At 42.8% G+C, this 25,240-nt stretch overlaps 1 protein-coding gene across 4 annotated transcripts in view; it reads right to left on the bottom strand.

Annotated features, from left to right (window-relative positions):
- The window catches only part of MBP (myelin basic protein), a 174,027-nt gene that overhangs the window by 111,307 nt on the left and 37,480 nt on the right, over nt 1-25,240 (bottom strand). Inside the window, exon 3 of one of the 4 annotated variants that reach the window (XM_075125341.1) lies at nt 3,645-3,698. The exons of the other annotated variants lie outside the window; for them this stretch is intronic. Coding sequence (XP_074981442.1) covers nt 3,645-3,698 — 54 coding nt within the window. The remainder of the gene's footprint in view (nt 1-3,644; nt 3,699-25,240) is intronic. 4 annotated transcript variants of the gene reach the window in all.

The following is a 25,240-nucleotide window of genomic DNA, read 5'->3' on the forward strand; positions in this document are numbered from 1 at the left end:
AGTTACCAAACGCAACAGCGCATAGGATTACAGACATCTGTATGAATGTAAACAGATTAAGCTAAATCTCCGGACAATCATTGCAACACACAACAGAAAGGCTAACAAAAGTGGCAATATTAAAAGGAATATGTTAGTACTTTTGTACAAACAGTAAAACTCCCACATCTCTCAGAAGGGAATAGGGAAGTCTCAGAGGTAAAAATTACGAACGATGAAATTACAAGTGCTGTATAAATGCTCACTCTGGGCAGGTCCCCGGAGAAAGATTTTCTAATGATTTATTTTTAGGCAACTGCACCATCAATGTTTAGTTGACCCTTTGACGGACTGCACTGTGCAAACATCAATTAATCCTCAGATAGACCCCTTTAGACGGATAAGAAAATAATACTCTTCACTGTTCATAGACGGAGAAAGAGACACAGATGGAGGGATTTGCCCAGGCCACACAGTCCATCAGTGTCAGAGCTGGGATTTGAATTCAAAAGTTTCTGTCTCCAAACCATTACTTGGTTTTCAGTGTGAAATACGTAAAGCAGGCCTCCTGTGGAGAAGGCTGCCCTCTTCTGGTATGTACATTAAATAATACAATATGGACTCAGAGTATAATATGAATGACAATGTTTACAAATGAAAACATGTTAATATTTACCTAAATTCAAGTAAAAAAAAAAAAATCATGAAAACGTGTTCCAAACTAGCAACATACTACATAAAATTTAGTTCTTTAGCAACAATGAACAAGTTTTTTATATCTGTAAAGTAGAAAAAATAAAGCAAAACCATTCATTCTCTCTTTTATATATTACTATGAACTTGAGTTAAGGCAAGGATTGTGTGTCCGGGAAATGATTCACTCAAATATCATACCTGGGAGTGCCTCCCACTCCCAGGTGACAGCTGATTCATCTGCAAATAGACACTATTACTCATCTGGAAATAGGGAAGGTTTTTCTACTACATTAATAGGTTTCATCTACATTACAAAACAAGACCATGACAAGAAAGCATTTTTCTTTCATATCTTCCAAATAGCAACACATGTATGCTTCATTATACAAAAACTGCTCTCACCCCTTCTGAATGTCTCAAGGGCAAATTTGAGGAAGCAAGGAAGCACTCTTATAATATACTGTGGTTCCGGCGGATATGAAAAACTCAGCGCCTGATTAACTCTCCTGTGGGCCTGGGGCTATTAGATTTTGTGGGGCCCCTGTATACTCCTTGGAGGGAGTTTGGTGCAGGAAGGGGCTGGGGCAGGGGATTGAGGTGCAGGAGGGGGATTCTGATCTGGGGCAGGGTGTTGAGGGGTGCAGGAGAGAGTGCGAGGCGCAGTCTCCGCCAGGAGGCGCTTACTACAGGCAGCTCCCAGCCAGCGGTGCAGCAGGCGTTAGGCTGCCTGCCATAGCCCCATTCCTCTCCTGGAAGCGACTGGCTGCTAGCACGTCTCTGCGGCCCCTGGGGAGAGTGGACAGCGGGTCTCCATGCGCTGCCCGCGCCCGCAAGTGCTGCCCCCGTAGCTCCCATTGACCGGTTCCTGGCCAATGGGAGCTGCGGGGATGGTGCTGGGGGCAGGGACAGCACGCGGAGCCACCTCCACTGCCTCCCGCCCCCACCACCACCACCAGGGGCCACAGAGACGTGCCAGTAGCCAGCCGCTTCTGGGAGCGGTGGGGGGCCACAGTATGCAGGCAGGCAACCTGAGTGCCCCTTGTAGTGGCCCGGAGATCGCTGCCTGTGTTTACTTTTTGTGGGGCCCCCCTTGAGCTGGGGCTCTGGGCTGCAGCCCCTAAAGTCCCTGCCTTAATCCGGCCCTGGAAATACTGCCCAGATATTTAGAGTCAAAACAAAAGACAGACCTCGGAAATACAGAAATTTTGATTTACTGTAAAAATGTACAGTATTTGGCCTCTGTTTTAGTAATATACAGAATTCACAGGATTGATGGCAATGGAACATCCAGGCACACTTACAGGCAGAAGCAGCAGCAATACCAGGAGTGAACAGAAACAGTCATTTACTACTTTGCCGTGAAGGAGAGCAATGATGGATGACACCAAGAAAGCTGAGGTGTTTAATGCCTATTTTGCTTCAGTCTTCACTAAAAGTATTAATTGTGACCAGATGCTTAATATAATTAACATAAACAAGAAGGAGGAAGGAACACAAAGCAGAATAGGGAAAGAACAGGTTAAAGACTGTTTAGATAAGTTAGATGCAACTTATGTAAGAAGTAAGTTAGATGTCAGCGGAAGCCTGACGAAATCCATCCTAGGGTATTTAAAGAGCTGGCTGAAGCGATCTCTGAATGATTAGCCATTACCTTTGAGAACTCACAAAGTATGGGTGAGGTCCCAGATGACTGGAGAAGGGAAAAAACAGTACCTCTCTTTTAAAAGGGGAACAGAGGTACCAGGGAACTGAGAACCAGTTAGCCGAACTTTAATACCTGGAAAGATACTAGAATAAATTATGAAACTATCATAAACAACTAGAGGATAAGCTGATGAGTAACAGCTAACATGAATTTGTCAAGAAAAATATCATGCCAAACCAACCTAATTTCCTCCTTTGACACGGTTACTCACCTAATGGATGGGGACAACAGTAGACATGATATATCTTGATTTTAGTAAAGCTTTTAACACAGTCCCACACAACATTTTCTTAAGCAAACCAGGGAAATGTGGTCTAAATGAAATTAATGTCAAGTAGATGTACTATTGGTTGAAAAATCATATGCAAAGAAATAGTTATCAAAGGTTTGCTGTCACACTGGGAAGGTGTAACTAACGGGGTCCTACAGGGTTCAGTTCTGGGTCTGGTACAATTCACTATTTACATTAATGACTTGGATAAGGTATCCTTATGAAACATGTGGATGACACCAACTAGGAGGGGTTGCAAGCACTGAGGAGAACAGGATTAGAGTTCAAGATGACCTTAAGAAATTGGAGAAATGGTCTGAAAAAAAAAATTAACGAGTGCACAGTACAACATTTAGGAAGGAAAAAGTCAAATACACAAATACAAAATGGGGAATAACTGGCTAGGCAATACTTCAGAAAAGGATCCGTGAATTGTAGTGGATCTCAAACTGGATATGAACCAACAATGCGCCTGAGTTGCAAAAAAAGGTTAATATTCTGTGGGGTAGTAGCAGGAGGAGTTCAATATGCAAGATATGGGAGGGAATTCTTCTGCTCTACTCTGCACAGGTGAGTCTTCAGTTGGAATCTTGTGGCCAGTTTTTGGCATCATACTTTAAGAAAGGTGTGGACAAATTGGAGAGAGTCCAGAGGAGAGCAACAAAAATGATCAGAGGTTTAAAAACCTGACCTATGAGGAACACAGGGTTATGTTTTGTCTTGGGAAAAGATGACTACGGGGGGGGGGGGGGAGAACCGATACCAGTCTTCAAAATACATTAAGGGCTGTTATAAAGAGGATGATGTTCCCCATGTCCACTGAAGGAAGGACAAGTAGTAATTGGCCTAATCTGCAGCAAGGGAGATTTAGGTTGGATATGAAGAAAACTATCCTTACAGTTAAGTAAGTTAAGTACTGGAATAGATTGCCAAGGGAGGTTGTGGAATCCATGTCACTGGAGGTTTTAATGAACAAGTTAGACAAATACCTACCAGGGATGGTCTAGGTGTACTTGGTCCTACCTCAGTGGAGATGATCACAGAATCCTAAAAATTAGAGATGGAAAAAGGCCCATGAAGTTATCTAGTCCATTCCTTACATATGATTGCGCCTCACTCTGTGTGTGCATGTGCTCGTGTGCGTGCGAGATAGAGAAATATGCTGCTGTATATTTTCTAAAACATGAACACCCTAATGTCTACCTCTTAAAGAAAATATCCTATATAATACAGATATTTATTACTTCTCAGACTGACAAACAAAATATGGTTGAGACAAAACTGATAGGATTTATACTAGTTTCTTCCCATTGCCCTCTTACAGTAGCTGACCGAAAGGTAATTTTTATTACACCTGATCAGTTAATCATTGGCTGAGACCCTGTGACCTAAAATAAAGAAGCCTCAGCTAATTCCAAGATTACAAGCCCACTCTCAGGCACTTCTATAACTCTATTCACACATGTACTTCACGCTGATTTGCTCCACAGGTTGGTATTTGTGACCTATTTTAGTCCTAGTGATGCTGTGTTAACAACATTTGTGACCCAAATCTGTAGGTATATTTTAAAGGTGTACCAATTAAAAAATTGGTATCTCTTGCCATGAAAAATAAAGTGCTCTTTAACTATTAACTAGAGGCTTTTGTACTGTAACTTGGTTGGCAAATAAAGCATGATGAATGTGTTGGGCACAAGTCCTTCCCCAGCCACCACAAATGCAGAGAGGCCAATGAATTGTATGTGCTGGAGTTGGACAGGGTTTGTGAAGCTGAACAGCGGGGTACTTAGGAGTCGTAAGGTAGGTCTACACAACAAAAACTGTTCACAGGCTAGCCTACCGAAGCTAGCTTGAAGCCGCCTAACCTGGGTAACAATAGCAATGAAGTGAGAACAATTCAGTCTTCAGGGTGGGCTAGCAAATGGATTACATTCCCAGAGTCCTCACTGGGTTTGCACTACCCATGCTGAAGCCAGCTGCCTTCACAAGGTGGATTCACGTTAGCTCAGGCAGACTAGCTCATTCGCAGCTTTTGCTATGTATACATACCCTTAGAGACTCCCCCCACATATCAACATAATGACGCTTTGAGAAACAGCACAAGGGTCGTCAGGGTGGGAGGGTATCTGGGGTGACGCTGGTGGAACCACTGGCAACTTCTCCTGCTCCAATCCCAAACACCTCCCACAGATTAAGAGATAGGGAGCAGAAGGGCATTCTGTAGCCTCAGGCCAGTAGTGGCCACAGAGAGGCTCCAGAGCCTGGAACAATTCCCCTCTGCCCTCCACATCCCCCCCAAGCACCACCTGCAGAACAACAGGGAGGATCTGGTCCTTAAGTGAGCACAGCAGCTCATATTTCTTTGGATTACTAGCAAGATGTGACAAAATTTCTGCATCTTTACTCGAGTTCTACTAAATAGCATGGGATTCAGTATATGCTGGCTAGTTAGTGCACCTGGGAGGCTGTCCAACAACAGAACTGTGCCCCTTTTAGTTGTTGCAGGAGAAGGAAATAATTTAACTGAAGTGCCTTGACAGTTAAATGACAGACCAGCCATAGCTGCAAAACCGAACATGCAAGGCAATCTGGATCAAGCAGGCATATACGTACAGGCAGCCTACAGTTGCAGAATAAAGTGTTAGCCGGAATGTAATATATTCTTCTGCAAAGAGACAAAAATAACGTAAATAGAATCCAATATCTATAAGAGTCACTACATCCTTTTAACAGGTTACACAAATCACAATGTTAAACTTCATAACTGGACATGATTTTCCTCTAATCAGATAGGTACCCGCAGGAGCTTCTGCCAGTTTAACTGAATGAAGACATTACCTGTGAAAGACATGGGAGCTACCTGTAACATTTTATGAATATTATATGTCCCTCTGTTTGTTATTTTGCTGTTCATTATATGACTACCAGGGCTTAATTCCAGCAGGAATTTCTACAGGAAAGGGGGCAGGAGTTTCAGATAGCCCCATTTACCATATTTAAAGGGACAATGTAGGCATCACCTCCTTCAAAGTTTACCTCAGACCACGCTAAGGTCACCTGTCTGGCTGATAACCCCAGGGGTGGGGGGTGATCCTCAAGTATACAAGGGGGCCTCCATGTGGGAAACTGGAAGAAAGAACTTTGGGGCTGATAAATGGACAAGTCTGAAACACAAGGGGGAGAGACAAAAACTGACAGAAAGGAGAATGAACCCCAGTCCCCAGAAGTAGGGGCATCTGGTAAGATAAACCTATAAGAGTACCAATGGGGAGATTCTTGCTAAGATAGATATGCATGTAGACTCTGTGTTGTGTTAAGAACCCTTTTCTCTCCTTATGCTTTCTTCCTACTATTGAGATTAAACAACACTTTATTTAGAAAAGGCTGTTTTGAGTCACTGCATTCACCACAGGTGCCAACTCCCTAAGGGGAAAACAGCTGAGCAATCACAGTTGGTACATGAAGTATTGTAGCCCAGCACTCAGTCTAAGAGTGGGAGAATCACAGGATTCCACTCCAGGGATCCCAGTAAAGGGTCGAGGTCTCAAACCTGGAAGGGATACTCTTAGAGAGAGACACCACAGAAGGTCTCAGAAGTGCAGTTAGACCTGAACCACGACAATACCATCTCACATCCAGGCAAGAGAAACAACTAGACAATGCCTTAGAACAACAGCGTGGCAAAAGTGCCAGGTCCATTTACTATCCCAGGCATAAAAATCAACATACCCGCCTTTATGATGCCGATAGTGAAATGACTAAAGGGGAAGATCAATTGCCATTGGTGAAGAGAATTTTGCAAAGTTGCTAGATTATATTACACGCTGATATGACAAATGACATTGATTGACAGGACAATGACAAATATTGGTCATTAAGTCCCAGTAAGCACCATTCATTATCAAGTCACAGCTATATTACTTCTCAGTTGTTAAGAATGTTACTTAGTTCCACAAGAATTAAAAAACAAAAACAAAAATTATTCACAGTATTATAATAGCAGCTATGTGTTGTTATATAGATTTAGGTACACACACTAAATAAAGAGCATCTACCCATAAACTCTAGGCATCTCTGATATAATTTTAAAATTCAACAAAATTAATCCCCAAATATACCTGAAGTGCAGAAGTACAATTAAATATAATCCACCAACACACTAAACCACCTAAAAACTCATGCCACCCTCCATTCCAACAAATTCCCTTCTCTCCTCCAAGTATTTTTAGGGCGGGGTTGGGATGGCGGGGAGTGGGGAATTAGCTCTGTATCTAGGGAATGGATTCCAAAGTTGTGGATACCCTCACAGCAAATGACCAGCCAGCAACAGCCCATTCTCATCTATACCAATAAGACTGCAGCTCATGCAGTTTGGCACAGAGAGAGAGAGAGAGAGCGCGCGCATCTCTCAAGTAGATCAGGAAATGTGGAAAGGATGGATTTTGTCTCCTGTCCACAGTACTGCTGCTGCTGCTCCAGCTGCTGCAGGAGAAGTCTTTCAGGTTCTTGGGGTTTGATTAGCCCTCATGAGCTGTTGCTTTTTTTTGCATAAGACTCTGGTTTTGCTTATGCACAACTCACAGTATACTGATTACACTAATTAAATGTGAAAAACCTATGTTAATGCATTGTCTGAGTTGCAATTTTACATGCAGAGACATCAGAGTTCAAAATTCTATTTCCCACAGCAACTGTAACTTAGTAACCCTTGTGCATAAGCAGAACTTTGCATTACTGCAAACACATTATGGTGCTAATATTTATGCCAAATACTGTAGATGGGCCAGAATCAGAAAACCTGATGCAGGGAGGTAAGCATTATATTTGCACGACTGAGATTAAATGTTCCCCCAATCAGAGAATTTACTATGAGAGAGAAAGAGGACAGGAGGTGTTTTGACTGTTATCCTGCCTCGGAGATCCCATCAAAAGAAAGTGGGTGGCTTTAACTCCTTCCAGGAGCAGGAACTACTGCAGGGACGCACTGAACAAAGGCACACAAAAATTTCCTTTCCAGTGCTGCCCCCAAGCAGTGGAACAAGGGAACTTGTAGTTGCTCTGTTCTACCACAACCTCTTCCCCTGGTGGATTTCTGCCAATGGGGCCCTCCAGCAGAACAAACCACAGGTTGAATTTGACACTACATTTATTTATATTTAGTTAGATTTATTTAAAATTCATCCATGGTCCAAATTTTAATAAAAATTGCATAAAAAACATGTCAGTTGTGGAATTGCTGATACATGCAGAGGATTCGGTTACAATTACCAAAGCTGTAATATTTAATACAGTGGCTATCAGCCTTTCCAGACTACTGTACCCTTTTCAGAAGTCTGATTTGTCTTGCGTACCCCAAGCTTCATCTCACTTAAAAACTACTTGCTTACAAAATCAGACATAAAAATACGGAAGTGTCACAACACACTATTACTGAAAAATTGCTTACTTTGTCATTTTTACCGTATAATTATAAAATAAATCAATTCGAATATAAATATTGTACTTACATTTCAGTGGATAGTATATAGAGCAGTATAAACGAGCCATTGTCTTTATGAAATTTTAGTTTGTACTGACTTTGCTAGTGCTTTTCATGTAGCCTGTTGTAAATCTAGCCAAACATTTAAATGAGTTGATGTACCCCCTGGAAGACCTCCACGTATCCTCAGGGGTACATGTACTCCTGGTTGAGAACCACTGATTTAATAGACCAAAAACTCTTAGGCTGCAATTGTACCGTCTTACTAGTAATTTTGTAATGAGTCAAAATTACCTAGGTCAGGTCACTAAGCCTGCTCTCATTGCACCTAGGCAGCACCTGATTCTTCCTTTCAAGTGAAAAAAAAATCAACTGTGAGCCATTTCAAAGGTTTTAAATTAGCTGCATTAGCCTCTGATCAAGAGAACTGCAAAACCTTATGTTTGCGGCTTTTCCCCAAGCAACAGGATCCTACCTGGTATCTAAGCAGCAAAACTGAGCAAGTAAGCCGGTACGCCCTGGTACAGCGTACCAGTAAGAGCCAGTGCGCCGTACCGGGACCGGCTTTCCCAGACGGCAATTTAAAGCCCTGGGGTAGTGGCAGCGGGGCTCTGGCGGGGATTTAAAGGTCCCCAGAGCTCCAGCCCCCGCTACCGCCCCATGCCTTCAAATCCCCGCCTGAACCCTGCTGCCCAAGCCCTGGGGTAGCAGTGGCAGTCAGCAGCTACCAGGGCTCCTCAGTGATTTAAAGGGCCCAGGGCTCCGCTGCGGTAGCGGCAGCTGGAGCCCTGGGCCCTTTAAATCGCCCCCGAGTCCCGAATGATGTTCGCTTTTTTTTGCAACAGTGTTACATTGTTGACTCATATTTAACTTATGGTCCACTATGACCCCTAGGATCTCTTTCCGCAGTACTCCTTCCTAGGCAGTCATTTCCCATTTTGTATGTGTGCAACTGATTGTTCCTTCCTAAACGGAGTACTTGCTTCTATCCTTCTTGAATTTCATCCTATTTATTTCAGACCATTTCTCCAGTTTGTCCAGATCATTTTGAATTGTAATCCTATCCTCCAAAGCACTTGCAACCCCTCCCAGCTTGGTATCGTCCGCAAAATTTATAAGTGTACTCTCTATGCCATTATCTAAATCATTAATGAAGATATCGAACAGAACCAGACCCAGAACTGATCCCTGTGGGACCCCACTCATTATGCCCTTCCAGTATGACAGTGAACCACTGATGATTACTCTCTGGGAATGGTTTTCCAACCAGTTTTGCACCCACATTATAGTAGCTCCATCTAGGTTGCATTTCCCTATGACATATTGCTCCTCAAATAACATCAACCCTCCTAAACACATTAGATTTGCTGTGTTAGGGGTGCAGAGTTAATATAAAAAAATCCATTCTGTATCTGCATCTCATCTACCATGGAGCACCAAGCCCTTCCTTATCACGGTAAATCTATTTAACTAGATGTAAACATGCTTCCTCCACTCTCTCAGATGCCAGCCAAGAATCCCACAGTTGCTTCCCTCTCAACTACCAGCTCTCATAAAACTAAATAAATGACATTGAAGACAGTGCTAATTAGTTATGTACTTAATTAAGAATCAGGGTTTTCTGACAGAACACCATTAGGCTAAATTCATTCCTAGTGTAAGTAGAGTAACTGTAAGGAAACATTTGGCCTAAGTGTCCAGTCGAACACCAGGATAGATGGTAAGACTCGCCAGGGGGCAAGGCTACTTCCAATCATAAAAACCATGGATCCCAGGGGAGGGCAGGGATCTGCAGAGAAAATGTGCCTGTGCATTAACTTTGGGGTACTCTGTCCTTCCACACACCCTCTCATTGGGCTCCCAGGCTGCATGGCTACAATAGGTTGGCCAAGGCATCTCCCAGCCAGCAGTTCCCCGGGATTCCCCTTTTAGTGGTGCTTTCAGCACAGTAACGGCTCCGTAAAAATGTCAGCGTAGCCTGAAATTGTAGACCCATCTCTCAGGATAACTGTGAAGGGGGCCAGAAGAGAAATAAAGGGGCAGCTGGGGGGGGAAGTGGGTAGGGCAGGATATCATCCCAGCAGAGCTTCACGTTCTAGAAGACCAGGGCTCTGGAACTTATGTGCTCAGCAGGCTAGACACCTATTGGAAGTTTTCATTTTCCTTGGGGCCTTCAGGAATGGGATTTCCCTTCTGCACACCTCCTAAGGTGTATAGCTATAGAGATGATCTCCTGAAGACCTTAATGGATTAAAAGATTGTCTAGCAGTAGCTTCTACTTCAAGCACCTAAAGCAGTGCATGTTTCTGAACTGAAATGAAAAACGTAGAGCTGTGAATCACAACAATTCCTATGTCTATTACAGGTGGAAAAACAAAAACAAAAAACTGCAAAAGACTATTGGTCTTCAACCAGTGGTCAAAGAACACACAAATATAAAAAAGCGTTAACCTTCTCAGTGACAGCACAAGAGCCTTGCTCTTAATTGTGAAACGCATTCCTGTGCAGAGGGCCAGCATAAAGGCATTTGTAACATTTAAACTTTCAAAATTCAGCTTACAGGAAGATAGGCCTTGTGCTGGTCCTCTACAGAGGGGTGAGTTTCACCCAAAATTCAGATCTTACAAGTGTTTATCATCAAAAGTTGGTTAATATCCACCATGCAAATCAGACATTTAACTTCCGCTTATATAATAAATGGAAACACACTGTTTCCATTTATTATAAACTTTAGCTTTCTATGGTTTTGTTTTGGAAAGTTAATTTGTAATAATATCTGAAGCTGTATTTATAGTGCATGTATTTTCCTTTTGCAATTCTAAGGCTTGGCTACACTTCTGCTGTGAATTTCAACAACAGGGAAGATCAGTTAGCAATGCACAGGTAAGTCTGTGTTTCAGAGATATCTAGGGATCGTTTTGCAAAGCACGTAGCTAATCAACTGTTTTTATTTGAAACTTCCTTTGAAGCACCTGATGAAGAACATTCTGGGGCACATCTGAACCGCTGATGAGCCAGCTGCTGCAGCTCAGCAGGAAACAACAAAGTCAATAATCTGGAGCCAAAGGAGTAAGATGGTAGCAGCTGGCACCTTCAAGAGTTCCATGACTCTGTGCATGCAGTCAGTTAATGGCTACTATTGGTTGGATAATGGATCAACTTTTTTTTTTTATTTCTCTTGATCACCTAGCTACATTACTGCCAGCCTGTGTTAGAGCACATGCCTCTGACTTGGCTGATTAGATTGGGGCTAACTCACCAAGATTGTGATATACGTAAGTGAAAGTTCCTAAACCTGAACCAACAGACCATAAATTCAATAAACGAGTGGATACGGATATGAAAGGCCCAGGAGAAATAAGAATTTACAGAGTGCAAGAGGGTGCACCACACAGGTATCTGTGAGATATGAGGCAAGAGAAACATCAAACTGTTGTGATGACATGAAACCTAAATGTTGTTAGATTGTCTGGGGAGATCCCAAGATTCTCTAGATCTTCATGTCTCACACTAGTAATAAAGGAGTATTTTAATAGCTTGGGCTTGCAACAGGATGGGATATATAGAAAGTTTTGGCAACTGGGGATAGCCTGCTTAAGGTTCATGCCCCTGTGAAAGGTGGGAGGAGGTTGGTTTGGGTAGTACATTGTCACTGAAGTGGGTACACATCAAAGAGAAATACCCTCCTTAGAGATGCAACTTTCCCTCTCATTTCCCCTGCAGTGGTTCCAGCCTCTCTCTTAACCGTGACAACAAGCTCAGCTATACAAACTACCCATCAACAAGTTGCCCCCACATTGTTCTGACTTATGAGGCACCATCCAAGATACCCCATAAGCCAAAATGTGATGTTGCATTCTAAATGCCACAGGAAGACGACCACAAAGAGGAAGATGAGGCATTTGGGCTCAGCCCACAGGCAGCTGGTTTTTAAATCAGGAAATGGGTGTACAGTCACAAGTTGATACGGGTTATGGTGAGAAGAGCTAGCAGACAGGGAAAGGAAGGAAGAGTGGGAGAGAAGAAGTGGGAGAGGGTGACAGACATCTAGTAGGTCAATTATGACAAAAGCAAGAGATCACAACTTTCATTATAACTAGCTGGGACAGTCCCTTTAATCTGTGACATTTCTGGTAAATCAGGATATCTGCTCATATAAAAGATTATCACCATGAGTGATCTGTAGATTTTAGGACCTGCTCAACACTGAGCCCAATTTTGCAACCCGTGCTCACATTGGGTAGTAGTGTGAATAATCCCAATTAACTGAGCAAGGCTACAGAATCAGGCCTATTTAAATAAGGACAGCTAAAGGTCCTATCTTGTTCCCCTAGAAGTCAATAGCAAAATCCTCGCTGACGTAAATGGGAGGAAAATCAAGCCCTAGACATCAGTTCCAAGGTTAAAAGTAAATGTCCTTTGAATTTTATTAAGCAGTTTGTGTCATTCGTATTTCACTTCTCTAATATGAAGAGAATGGTTTTGTACCAGCAGCTCTTGTGAAATCCCTACTAGCTCACAGTGGTTTTTAGATCACACGCACACAACTGGATTCTGATTTCCTGGTGGAGTGAATTGTGGATAACTCCATTAAAGTTAGTTAAGTTTACACTGGTAACTTTAAGTTAATAAACTTCAGTAATCAGGCTCATAGGACTACATTTTGTCATTTAAATCATCTGTTTTTATTTCTGCAGAAAATGTTTCTACAGTAGTACTACAGTAGTAGTTATAGTAGTCCTGCAGAAAAAAAGTCAAGATACAGGACCATAATTATGGTCAGAAAAAGTTACTGTTAAAGTGACAGGAGTTGCAGGGGGCTCTACATTTATTCTCAAATTACTTCACATAAGTGATTATTGAATCAGTAAGGCAACTCTTAAGATGCAATGCTCCTTGAATAAATTTATTTCACTGTTATAAACTATTTAAGAAACATAGTAACTGGTAAACACAGTGGTCCGTAGACACGACAGGTATGTCAACTCTGCAGCAAGGACGTGTGATTCTCAGTACAAGACAGTTTTGCGCTAGCTCTCCTCGAGCTAGCACTCCAAAACTAAGTGTGGACTTTGCGGCAGTGACAGCAAGTCAAGCTAGCCACCTGAATTCGGACAGGCTTGGACTCAGGCAGTTAGCCCAAGCCACTGCCCTCATGGCAACATCCACACTGCTAGATTTAGCTCACTAGCTGGAGCAGAGCTAGCACAAGTCTGTCTACCCGCATTGGGAATCACACCTTGTTGCTACAGCGCAGACATACCCTTAGGTTTTATTTTATGAAAGTTCTCTAGCCTGTGTTATGCAGGAGGTTAGAGTAAAAGTGATCACAGTGGTCCTTCTGGCCTTAGGACAGGGGTGGGCAAACTACAGTCTGAGGGCTGGATCCAGCCTGCCAGCCGTTTTAATCTGGCCCTCGAGCTCCCACTGGGGAGCGGGGTCTGGGGCTTGCCCCAGTCCAGCACTCCAGCCGGGGAGCAAGGTCGGGGGCAGCTCTACACAGCTCCCAGAAGCAGCAGCATGGCCCCACTCTGGCACTCCAGCTGGGGATCAGGGCCGCTTTATGCGTCTCTCAGAAGCAGCGTGGCCCCCCTCTGGCTCCTACACATAGAGGCAGCCAGGGGGCTACACTCGCACCCACCCCAAGCTCTGCCCCTGCAGCTCCCATTGGCCAGGAACTGCAGCCAATGGGAGCTGCAGGGGCAGTGCCTGTGGACAGGCAGCATGCCCCTTCTCTGGCTCTGCACGCTGCCAGCTTCTGGGAGCCACCTGAGGTAACGGCCGCCTGAAGCGTGCACCCCTGAACCTCTCCCTAGCCCCACCCTCCTGCCCCCCCAAATCTCTCATCCCCAGCCCCACCCCAGAGCCCGCACCCCCAGATGGAGCCCTCGCCTCCACACGCCCCAAACCCCTACCCTAGCACTGATCACCCTCCAAACCCCTCGACAAGCCCAGAACATCCTCCTGCACCCCAAACTCTTCATCCCCACCCAGAGCCCTCTCCTGCCGCACCCCACTCCCCCACCCCATCCCAGAGCCTCCTCCCACACCCAGAACTCCTCATTCTGGCCCCACCTCGGAGCCTGCACCCCCAACCAGAGCCCTCACCTCCCCGCCCCCCGAATCCCAACCCCAATTGTGTGAGCATTCATGGCCCACCCTACAATTTCTATTCCCAGATGTGGCCTCAGTCCAAAAAGTTTGCCCACCCTGCCTTAGAATCTGTAGGCACAATAGATTAGATACATATCTCAAAAAGGTGGGTAAATATTAACCTTATTTACACAGATAGGGAACAGGGAGGCACACAGAAGCTAAAGCCCAAATTTTTCAGACTGGCTGCTGATTCCAGATCTCTCAGTTTTTGGGCACCCAGCCTGACACACCCTGAGTTTGCTTTTCAGGCATTCTGAGCACCAAGAGCTCCCACTGGAGCGAGTGGTGCTGATTGCTTCTGAAATTATGATTCAAGACTTTCAAATGGGCACCCAAAAATGGAGGCACTCAAAAGCAGTGGCCACTTTTTGACTTAAATGACTTGCCCAATGTCACATACTGAGTCAGTGCCAGAACTGAGAGTAAATCTCAAGACTTCTGACTCCCAATCCTCTCCACTGGCCTACACTGAGATGTACTGAAGATAACCTATAATACTGTCTTTAAAACACTCTGTCAATCTCCTTCTGCAAAAGCTTTTTCAATTAATACCAATTAAATTTGTTTCCATCATGTTACAGTAGAGGGAAGGGAAAACCCAGACATGCTGTTGAAAAATGTTTTGTGATATTTTACTTGTTATTAAACAGCTCAAAGTGGAAAAGACAAGCTCATAAATGGAGACATGGTTTTTAGAACTGAAACAAACATGTTTTCAGATCTGCAGTAGCAGATAAGATCAATCTATGAGTACACAAAGAATACGCTGTGGAATGCTCAAATAAATTTGTTAGTCTCTAAGGTGCCACAAGTACTCCTTTTCTAATTACATAAAGAAACCCTTCTTTGTCCAACATTAAATATCAGTCTTTAAACTGTGAATATGTTTAGGAAAAAGTTACTGGTAAAGTGACAGTGCACACAGGCATCTGTATTTATTCCCTTGCACTAATTTCCATGCCATATTTGCTGAATTTGCAAGTTAAAACATTTTTTCCCCTAGCTATGGTCATACTGTAAGCCCAGAAGTTATATGGTGCATAATGCAGAATCTGATTAAACATCATTTATGCTGGCTCAGCTCTCCTGATGGTAATATCTCAGAAATTCAAGCAGGTTTAGTGTAGAGGAGACAGATATAATATGGCCCAAATCCTCCTCCTCCCACCCCAGTATGAAAGGCTGAAGAAATAGTAAGTTCCACTGTAGGGGAGGAGGGTCAGGGCAAACTGCAGAGCTCCTGTACAGAGGGGATCTACACCCAGGTCAGCATGGGCTTCATCTACAGTAACAAAGAGAAGGGTTCTGGAGACAGAGACACCAGCCAACCTTCCACCCAGTGGAGGATGGCACTGGTCGTAGAACAGTTGTGCACCATGTTCTCCATGTTGTCGGATGAGGTGAATATTCTATCTCACTCTGGCCTCAAATAACCCCTGTGCAAAGCCTGCTTACTTGGGATTCACACTGAGAATTTGTAACATTTGTACTAGTTACATAAATAATTAGGTACTAGTTTAAGAAGGGAGTAATGAAGCCCTAGTTTTACAATTTTAAAAACTACATTCTAAAATTAACAACTATATATGGGAAAATTCCTGCTCATTATTGACTTAGGTCACTCTGTTTCACATAAGGCAGGGGTGGCCAACCTGTGGCTCTGGAGCCACATGCGGCTCTTCAGAAGTTAATATGCAGCTCCTTGTATAGGCACCGACTCCAGGGCTGGAGCTACAGGCGCCAACTTTCCAGTGTGCCGGAGGGTGCTCACTGCTCAACCCCTGGCTGTGCCACAGGCCCTGCCCCCACTCCACCCCCTCTCCTGAGCCTGCCGTGCCCTCGCTCCTCCCCGCTCCCAGATCCTCCTGCATGCTACAAAACAGCTGATCGGTAGGTGTGGGAAGTAATATGTCTCCTGACATATTACTGTGGCTCTTTGGCAATGTACATTGGTAAATTCTGGCTCCTTCTCAGGCTCAGGTTGGCCACCCCTGACATAAGGTACTGCGATACATTCCAACATGTGATATAGCATACTGATCTGAGAACCACTAGAGCAGGGGTTCTCAAACTTGGTTCGCGGCTTGTTCAGGGTAAGCCCCTGGCGGGCCGTGAGACACTTTGTTTACCTGAGCATCCGCAGGTACGGCCATTCGCAGCTCCCAGTGGCTTGTGGTTCGCCATTCCCAGCCAATGGGAGCTGCAGGAAGCAGCGCGGGAATAGCAAACTGCGGCCACTGGGAGCTGCGAGCGGCTGTACCTGCGGACGCTCAGGTAAACAAAGCGTTTCGTGGCCCGCCAGGGGCTTACCCTGAACAAGCCACAAACCAAGTTTGGGAATCCCTGCACTTGAGTGTTCCAGGTACAATGAAGTAATATGGAGAGGGACACAGATCCTTGCTTCTCACCCCCAGATCTCTGTTTTTTGCCACACATACACCACTTCCTGCCTTGTCAAGGCTCACAAATATAAAAACTGTACATTTCATTCATTATTTGCTTTTATTATTTTCCGGTGTGAAGTTACCAGAAAATGTGGCTCTGTGTAAACCCCCAGTTCTTCCATATCCTTGCTCATTCAAGTGATAATGTCATTATACCCTTGTTTGAGAAGGCATTCATCTGACTCCAAAGGAGGGGCATTTCAAGGCTAAAAGGAACTAACAGAAAGCACTGTGCATTAGAGAGACATAACGCCACATGGGGAAGGTGCCTGACACACCAACACTTACAAGACGGAAGTGGGCACTTCCTTCTGCAGCTGGTCAGCTCTACAAACTGGGGAGGGGATGGGAGGACAAGGCAATGGCCCTGCACCCTCCACACAAGGAACCGCAAATACTGTAACTATGGCTGGTTTCTCCACTTACTTTTACAACCCTTCATACTCAGCTACATCAGGTCCTAAGTGTGATGAAGTGGGACTGTTCTTAATGTTTCCTCTGAATACTGTAGGGGTGCCTCAGTTTCCCCTATGCATTTCTTAAGTCTCTAGGTGGTGGGATAAGGGGGTGTAATTGTTGCAGAGCAAAGGGCCAGTGTACATAAATGGCCAACACTCTGTCTCCTGGCAACTGATGGCCTGGGCCTTTCCCCTCTACAAGGTGATAGCTAAAGGGTTGGAGAACAAAGGAATCAGGTGACCTCCTGGCCCGGGAAAGGGACAAAGCCCAGAGGAGGAGGGGGTGGAGGGTGAGTCAGTTGGGGCTGGCTGGGGACGTGGAGTGCAGACGTGGTTGTCTGGCTCACTGCCCCCCAAAATGGACCCGGCTGAGGGGTCCTGTTCTCTGTACCTACAAGCTCTGTTTTATACCGTGTTCCTGTCATCTAATAAGCCTCTGTTTTACTAGCTTGCTAAGAGTCACATCTGACTGAGAAGTTGGGGTGCAGGACCCTCTGGCTTCCCCAGGACCCTGCCTGGGTGGACTCGCTGTGGGAAGTGCACGGAGGGGCGGAGGATGCTGAATGCTCCAAGGTCAGACCCAGGAAGGTAGAGGCTGTGTGAGCTTTTTGCCCTGAAGACCCACTGCTCACAGAGAGGAGACTTCACCAGAGTCCTGACTGGCTTCGTAGGGAGCAGTTCCAGTGCATCGCCCGGGGACTCCGTGACACTAAGTTATTAACAATCAGAGCTAGATGAAAAGCAGTATGAAGTCTTCACCACAAAATTCATTTAAAAATTTTACCCATTTTTTCACTGAAATTCAAAATCGATTAAAAATTGTCAATACATTCTAAAATGTGCAGTATCAGCCAAATCTATTCATAATAGTAATAATGAACAGTAGACACTTAAATCCTGACTTTCTACCAATATCTACTCTTCTCTCATATCAGGTTTCTTGCCCCCTAGCTATTCTGAAAGTTGTTCTGTGTGGAACCAAATTGACTTCAATGGGGTCCACATGCACAGAGTTCATTGGAGGCTTGAGGCCTAAGACTGTATGTTCTTTGGGGAAGGGACCATATCTTTCACTTGTATATGTGAGCCACTTAGCATATTTATGGATACTTGACAAATAAATATATAATAATGATAATCCCTATCCAGTCCAGTGGTTGTAAAGTTTAATAAGCACTCAGGCCTCAGTTCAGCAAGGTACTGAAACACATGAATAGTCCTATTGACTTCAGAAGGGCTACTTGCACACTTTAAGTTAGGCATGTGCTTAAGTACCTTGCTGAACCAGGGCCTCGGAGTCAGATTTATCAAGAGAGTAGGCACATCACTGAGTTAACTGCACAAGCACCCACCTCAGTGCTGAGTCTGCTCAGGCTCTGGAAACAACTACTGCACAATGGACGTTTTCAGACGCTTCATGCTGGTACCTAGCATAGTCACTTCTACACTAATATGGTATCACCGTGTTAGTATGACAGTAGTTCCTGGTGTCCCCAGTCAAGACTGCTCTAGGCACTCCACCATGAATACACAATGGGACAGTTTGTGCCCTGATGAACTTACGATCTAATTAGATAGGGTAGATAAAAAGTGGGAAGGGAAACAGAGGCACAAAGAAGTGAAAGGACTTGCTCAAAGTCACATACCAGCTCAATGGTAGAACCAGAAGAGAATCTCAGGTTTCCTGAGTCCCAATGCGCCACCCTAGCCACACTAACCCTAAGCTCCCAGATCACAGTGTATCTGGGAGCTAGCCTCTGAGCTCAGGTCCAAAGACTTGTGTAACAGGGATTGTGCTAGCACACTAACAATAGCAATGAAACAGTGCTTTGACACTGCTTCTCAGGCAGGAACTAGGCTTCAGAGCCTGAGCTCCATTTTTCACAGCTATTTTTGGCTCCCCCAAGTCTGAGCTGGGAACCTTACTCCCAGACACAGTGTAGACATCCATCCATCCCTTCCCCCCAACTCACTCGATAAGCCTGGGACTTTGCTTCCACCCCAAGAAAAGCATTTTTCCTCCACTCCCAACTGACTTTTCTTTTCAGAAAAACTTCTAAGCTGCGCATCCTGTGAGACACATTGGTGAAAAATACCCATTAAATCTCAAAACAGACAACTTCCTCTACCTTCCTCTTTTACATTTTTTTATCCATTCTCTCCTCCTCCTGACTTATTTTTCTGTTATCTCATGCTTTCAAAGAAAAAATACTCATTTAAATGAGGGACATTTTAAATCACTATCTTTTTTGTAATTTGAGAATACACCCCATTGCTGCACAGAAGAGGACAGCAAAACCACAGGAAAAAACCACAGCCATGCTGAACGGGGAAGGGACAAATATTGTTATAAACTTTCACAGTCACAAACTTTCTATTTGTATTCTGAGTTGAAGAGTCAAATCTGCACCCTGCTTGTTTTATGCATGGGAGTAGGACCATTGCTCTGTACCAGTATCCAAATCAGGAAGCCAAATATGTTCTTTATATGGACTGCTTTACCTTTAAAAAATATATATATATATATAAAACATTTCCAAAACGTATTTAATCTCTTCAAATATATCTTGCACTAAATAAATAAAAAATAAATACATCCTTTTTATTGATTTTTACCACTAACACAAAAATGTTACTGTATTTAACAGTTAGAAATACAACTCAAAATTAAAATGCTGCTTCTGTTTTTCTGCTGGTTGGCACACTGTACTGCACACCAGGCGGAAACACCTGGTAAAACCACACAGCTGATCTGGGTCTTAGGCAACTCTGGAGAGCAAGAAATGAGGTAAAAAATTATAGTGTGTTAATTCTTTCATTTGTACATCTGCAATGCCTATGAAATGGCTTGTACAGCTATAACATTGATCCAGTCATTTCCAAAGGTTCCATCTCTCCCCCTCAACTGCAGAGCTCTCCATGGACTTCAATAGGAAGCAGGAATGCGCTCAACAAAGTACATGGCATAAAGCTCCTAAAAACTGGTTAAGATAAAAAGGGGAGGAAAAAAGGAGGCAATGGGAAATGAGTAGTGCTTCAGTAGTGGGAAGATCGATACTTAACTCAGTTAAAGAAGTTTAAACCTGAGTTTATTTCTCCGTTACACAGTGAAAATAGATAACTTTTAGCATTTCTTGGAAATGTTTACCATCTAATCAAGCTATCTAATTTAGTGAGCAAATGTTGTGGAACACAGTCTTTGAGCAGAGATACACAGATAAGGCAGTCACGGACAACATCATTTGTTTCATAATTTCACTGTACGCTTAAATCAGTGGTCTCCAAACTTTTTGGCACACGCACCCCCAAGGTGAAGAGCGGAGGACCTGCCGCAGACGCGCCGCCGGTGGGGAACACCAGCCGTGGACGTGCAGAGCTGCTGCCGCCGAATAAAAAAATGGCAGCGCGCTGTCCGGCGGCGCTCCTGCTGCCGCGCACCCCCCTGGGATCATCTTGCGTGCACCCCATTTTGGAGACCACTGGTTTAGATAGTTAGAATGCAATTTAAGAAGTTACAAGGAACACATCATGGCCGACCCTTCACAGGGTGTAAATCCCACTCTTACATCCCTGCACAGCCTCTCCACCATCTGTGCTGCAAGTGTGTGCCTAAGTGCTTCTCTTGATTGGTGGAAAGTGGGCAGAAGGGAACAGAAAGAAAGATGCACCAGCCAACATGGTTGAGCCATGGGACAGAGGAAGAAATCTGCCACAGGTATGGGATAGTAGCAAATTACTACCCCTGGGGACACTTTCAGGGAACACTTTCCCTGTGGTTCTCCTAGAGCAGTGCTGCTATATAACCCTTGCACAGGGTTAAAATATTTAAGTATAATCTAGCCATTAATGATTTTTCCGATAAGCTGCAGTATTTCATAAATCACTGCAAACAGTTCTCAAAAGAACATAGGATGATGTCTTGCTCTCTGGTACAACCTGACATTTTATAAAATTTCATTTTAAAACCATGACTTAGAGGTCTGGTAAAACATTAAACTGTTGGCTGAGTACTTTTTTTTTTTTTAAACTGTTACATCTGTTTTAAATTTCTGCCTGTGAAAAATTAATGTACTGGAACAAACAAATTTCCCCCAAACTCTTAGGCGAAGCTAGAGGCTTGAAGCATCACCTGATTTATTTTGTCAAAGTTTCAAGGCTGCCGTACTTTACCACGTATTTATTCAGCCAGTCTATCAAGAATATGAGAACGGCCAGGTGATGCGATACCTCCATTTGTCGTTCAGCTATCAGTCATGAGGGAACTGACATTAAGATAAAACTTTGCTTAATTTGCTAACAAGGGCCATTCACTTTGAGGAGATGATGTGCTTAGTCTCTGGGGAAGCCAAAAGGAGTCATCAGTGGGAAGTTCAGCCAATGTTGCATTAAGGGTGGTTACTTAGCAGTTATTGAGCAGGAGTTTGTTGTGGTTTTCAGCTGTATTAATGGCATCAATTTAAGGTGAACTATAATAACGGCTCAGAATTAAGACTGGTAAAAATTCAATAATCCAGAGCAGTCTCCACTTCATCAGCACCTTGTTATTTTTCAGAGTTTTAGGTAAAATTCAGGCCAGTGAAGGAAAACCCATTCTCCGACTCTTTAAGACTCCCCAATGATGAATATATTTACACAGAGATAGGCCAAGGTTTTTCAAAACTGGGTACCTAAATTTTTATTTTGTTGCAAAAATAAATGACAGGATTTTGAAAAGCAGCAAGCACCCAGCAGCTCCCACTGAAGTAAAAAGAATTAGAGATTGAATGATTTACAGTCATCTTATAAAAACTGTATAAGTGCAGGTGTCAGATAAGAGAACAACAAGAGAGATGAGGCAGAATAAGTTACTGATTAGAGTAAATATACCTATTGTTTAATTATAAAGTTTTATCCCACTTATACCGGATGTTTTCATATGCAGCTGGTAAGTCATATATAGGCTTGGAAGGATTAGATTTTTATTGGTAAATGTTGATTTCACTGTACGCATAAACTGACGAAAAATATTTCCATTGATAAAAATCAAAATTTACAGACATGAAAAGTAAGAAAAAAGCTGCTTGACAAAATGCAGTGATTTAGACTTTTAAATTAGGCTTGTTATAAATAGACTAGTGAATGAATAGTAAAAACAGCTATGATTTGTTGATTTAAGAATATTTACTTAGTCTATTTTGACATATGATGTTGACAGTGTGTGTTTTAACAGTTTATAAAGCTGGAGATTCAAGAACTTAAATGTCTGTTGAGAATGTCTGACCCCCATTCTAAAGGTTCACACTTGCGGGGAAAGTAAAGACAAAAGTCTAATAAAAAAAAATGCTTAAAAATAAACATTGATGTTATCCACCGAAATTATTTTAAAAAATATGGAATTTTGCCAAGCCTACTCATACAGTTCCTCTTATTATTTATGGATTGCACCTTTTAGCATGGTGCACTTATAAGACAAAATTAACTGCAACATTTTGAAGTTAAGATCAAAGTATGGGAAATTGTCTCCTGAGAATCTGCTTAAGTGAAAGTCTTCTGGTCTGACCATAGTAGCTTGATGCAATCATCATCTTATGGCTCTATCCCCCTAGTTTCAGTCATTAGAAAATATCCAGATTCATTGAAAGTAAACAAAAGTTAGATAGGTTTCAGAGGAACAGCCGTGTTAGTCTGTATTCGCAAAAAGAAAAGGAGTTCTTGTGGCACCTTAGAGACTAACCAATTTATTTGAGCATGAGCTTTCGTGAGCTACAGCTCACTTCATCAGATGTATACCGTGGAAACTGCAGCAGACTTTATATACACACAGAGAATATGAAACAATACCTCCTCCCACCCCACTGTCCTGCTGGTAATAGCTTATCTAAAAGTTAGATACCTGCTCGAAATCTTAGTGACTGCAGTTAATAAATGTATTACAAGAATGCGAGTAGCCACCCCAGAGTTAAGGTTTAAACATGGTTTCTCTTTAAACCCTCCCTTAAAAAAAAAAAAAAACCGATATACACTGTGAAATCACCTTGAAAAAAATCAAAATGTCAGTTCAGAACCTAGAGTAGAGTGTGTGATGCAAATCTGAATTCATTTGCTGAAGGGGGTTCAGATAGTGAGATACAGTTTCTTGTTGTATCATTCTTTTGGGCATGGGATATAATTAGCCTAAAGCCGCAAGAAATTAATTTTTGGAAAACCGTTAATGCATTTTTAGATTTTTTTTAAAATTGCAATTGTGCAGCTGCAAGGCAGGAGAAACAGCTCAGTAACTCTAGGTTTATCTCTGTCAACCAATAGCGATTGCTCTGCACTTCACACTGTGGGACTGTAGGAAAGCAAGATTAGATTTAGAACTGTGGTACGCAAAGAAAAAAAACAGATTTTTTTTTTTGCTAATGAGGGGTATAATACTGTGATGTTTTCAGTTCCTATTGCTGCAGAGCACAGTTACAACAATCTGGCTGCACTGCGTGCATAGCAGTACCTTAACCATGCATTTCCTGTTTTTTTGTAAATCTCTGGCGTGTCTTTTCATGTAATGCAAACACTGTTTTCAGAGATGCATGGAGATATCTTAACTGAACATTTCTAGTTTTCTAAGATTTGAATATGGGTTTTGAAATCCCACATACCAAAAGGGTATCTGGGTATGGCAGGGAGAGCTCACTGCTGAACAGCAACAACTTTAACTCCACCTAAATAAAAGGGTTTTTTTGCAAGTAAATTTCAACACTCTGATTGTAACTGCAAATAGGAAGGAAAGGTGGGCCATAAACTAAAGAGTTATAAGAAATGCAACATTCTAACAGAGTAGCAGCCGTGTTAGTCTGTATTCACAAAAAGAAAAGGAGTACTAGTGGCACCTTAGAGACTAACCAATTTATTTGAGCATAAGCTTTTGAGAGCTACAGCTCACTTCATTCACCTTATGTCTCCTTTCCTTATCAGCACTCTCCACATATCTGCTTTTTTTAAAAAAAACTCAGTGTGCAATGTGCCTACATGAGTGGACTTCACCTAGCTAAATTAAGACAACATAATTTCTTAAAGAGTAAAATAAACAGTAATCCGTATTAACCTGATGCATGAACTACACCGGCGTCAAACACCTTGTTACTATTTGTATTAGAGTTGAACCTAAGGCCTACAGTCCCATTGTGCTAGGCACGGCATAAACACAACTATGGCTACATGTAAAGAAAGCAGCACAATCCCCTCTTGATGGTACTATTTTTCTGCTATTTTCTCCCTCTTCCTTCCAGCATGTTTACTTATTTTCTAACCACTTAGCCCTGCCTTCTAAAAGGACACATTGAAGGTCTGACCACCTCTTTACTACTACCACTCTTATTTCTGGGGGCATATTGGTCATTTGTGCTATAACAATGTGAAATACCAGTATTCCTCCAGATGAAGCTGTACAGCTCACCTGTTCAATAGGTATGGTCATTTTCTGGAGAAAGTTTGTGCACTGGAGCCTTTCTGGTGTAAAAATGAGTAATAGCTACTAACAAGAAGGAAATAACACTAATTTTTCTCCTAGATAAAAATCATTTCTGTGCATTCCCTTTTATCTCAGTCAAATTTAGAACAACAAAAAAAAAAAAAAAGCACCATGAGAAAGCAAAAAGCTTTTGACTATCCCTTTCTGGAAAATAATCAGTATCAACAAACTGTAGAGCTTCTTAATTTTTGTGTGGCCAACACTCCCGATTTTATTGGGTCACAGTATTAGGTGTTTTTCTTGAAGTCCTAGTGATGTGATTAGGTCAGAATCTCAGCTTTCATTACAATCTTTCATTTCTAATATACTCTTATTTACTATCAGTCTTTTATATAGTTCCCGCATTAAAGGTAAGTTAGTTAAATCTAGTGACTTTGACAAAATGCTAGGTTAACAAGTAACATTTTACTCAGCACGTTGCTACTTAAATATGTGCTGCATTTCTATTCTTTCAGGTCTCATAGTGTCCATTCCCCACCATGACTAGCTGGCTTCAGATCCAATGTGCATCCCAAGCATGCAGAATGCTAAGATATCACATCTATCATGAAATTCACCAA

This window comes from Caretta caretta, chromosome 2, assembly GCF_965140235.1.
Source record: "Caretta caretta isolate rCarCar2 chromosome 2, rCarCar1.hap1, whole genome shotgun sequence".
In the NCBI taxonomy this organism is placed as follows: domain Eukaryota; kingdom Metazoa; phylum Chordata; order Testudines; family Cheloniidae; genus Caretta; species Caretta caretta.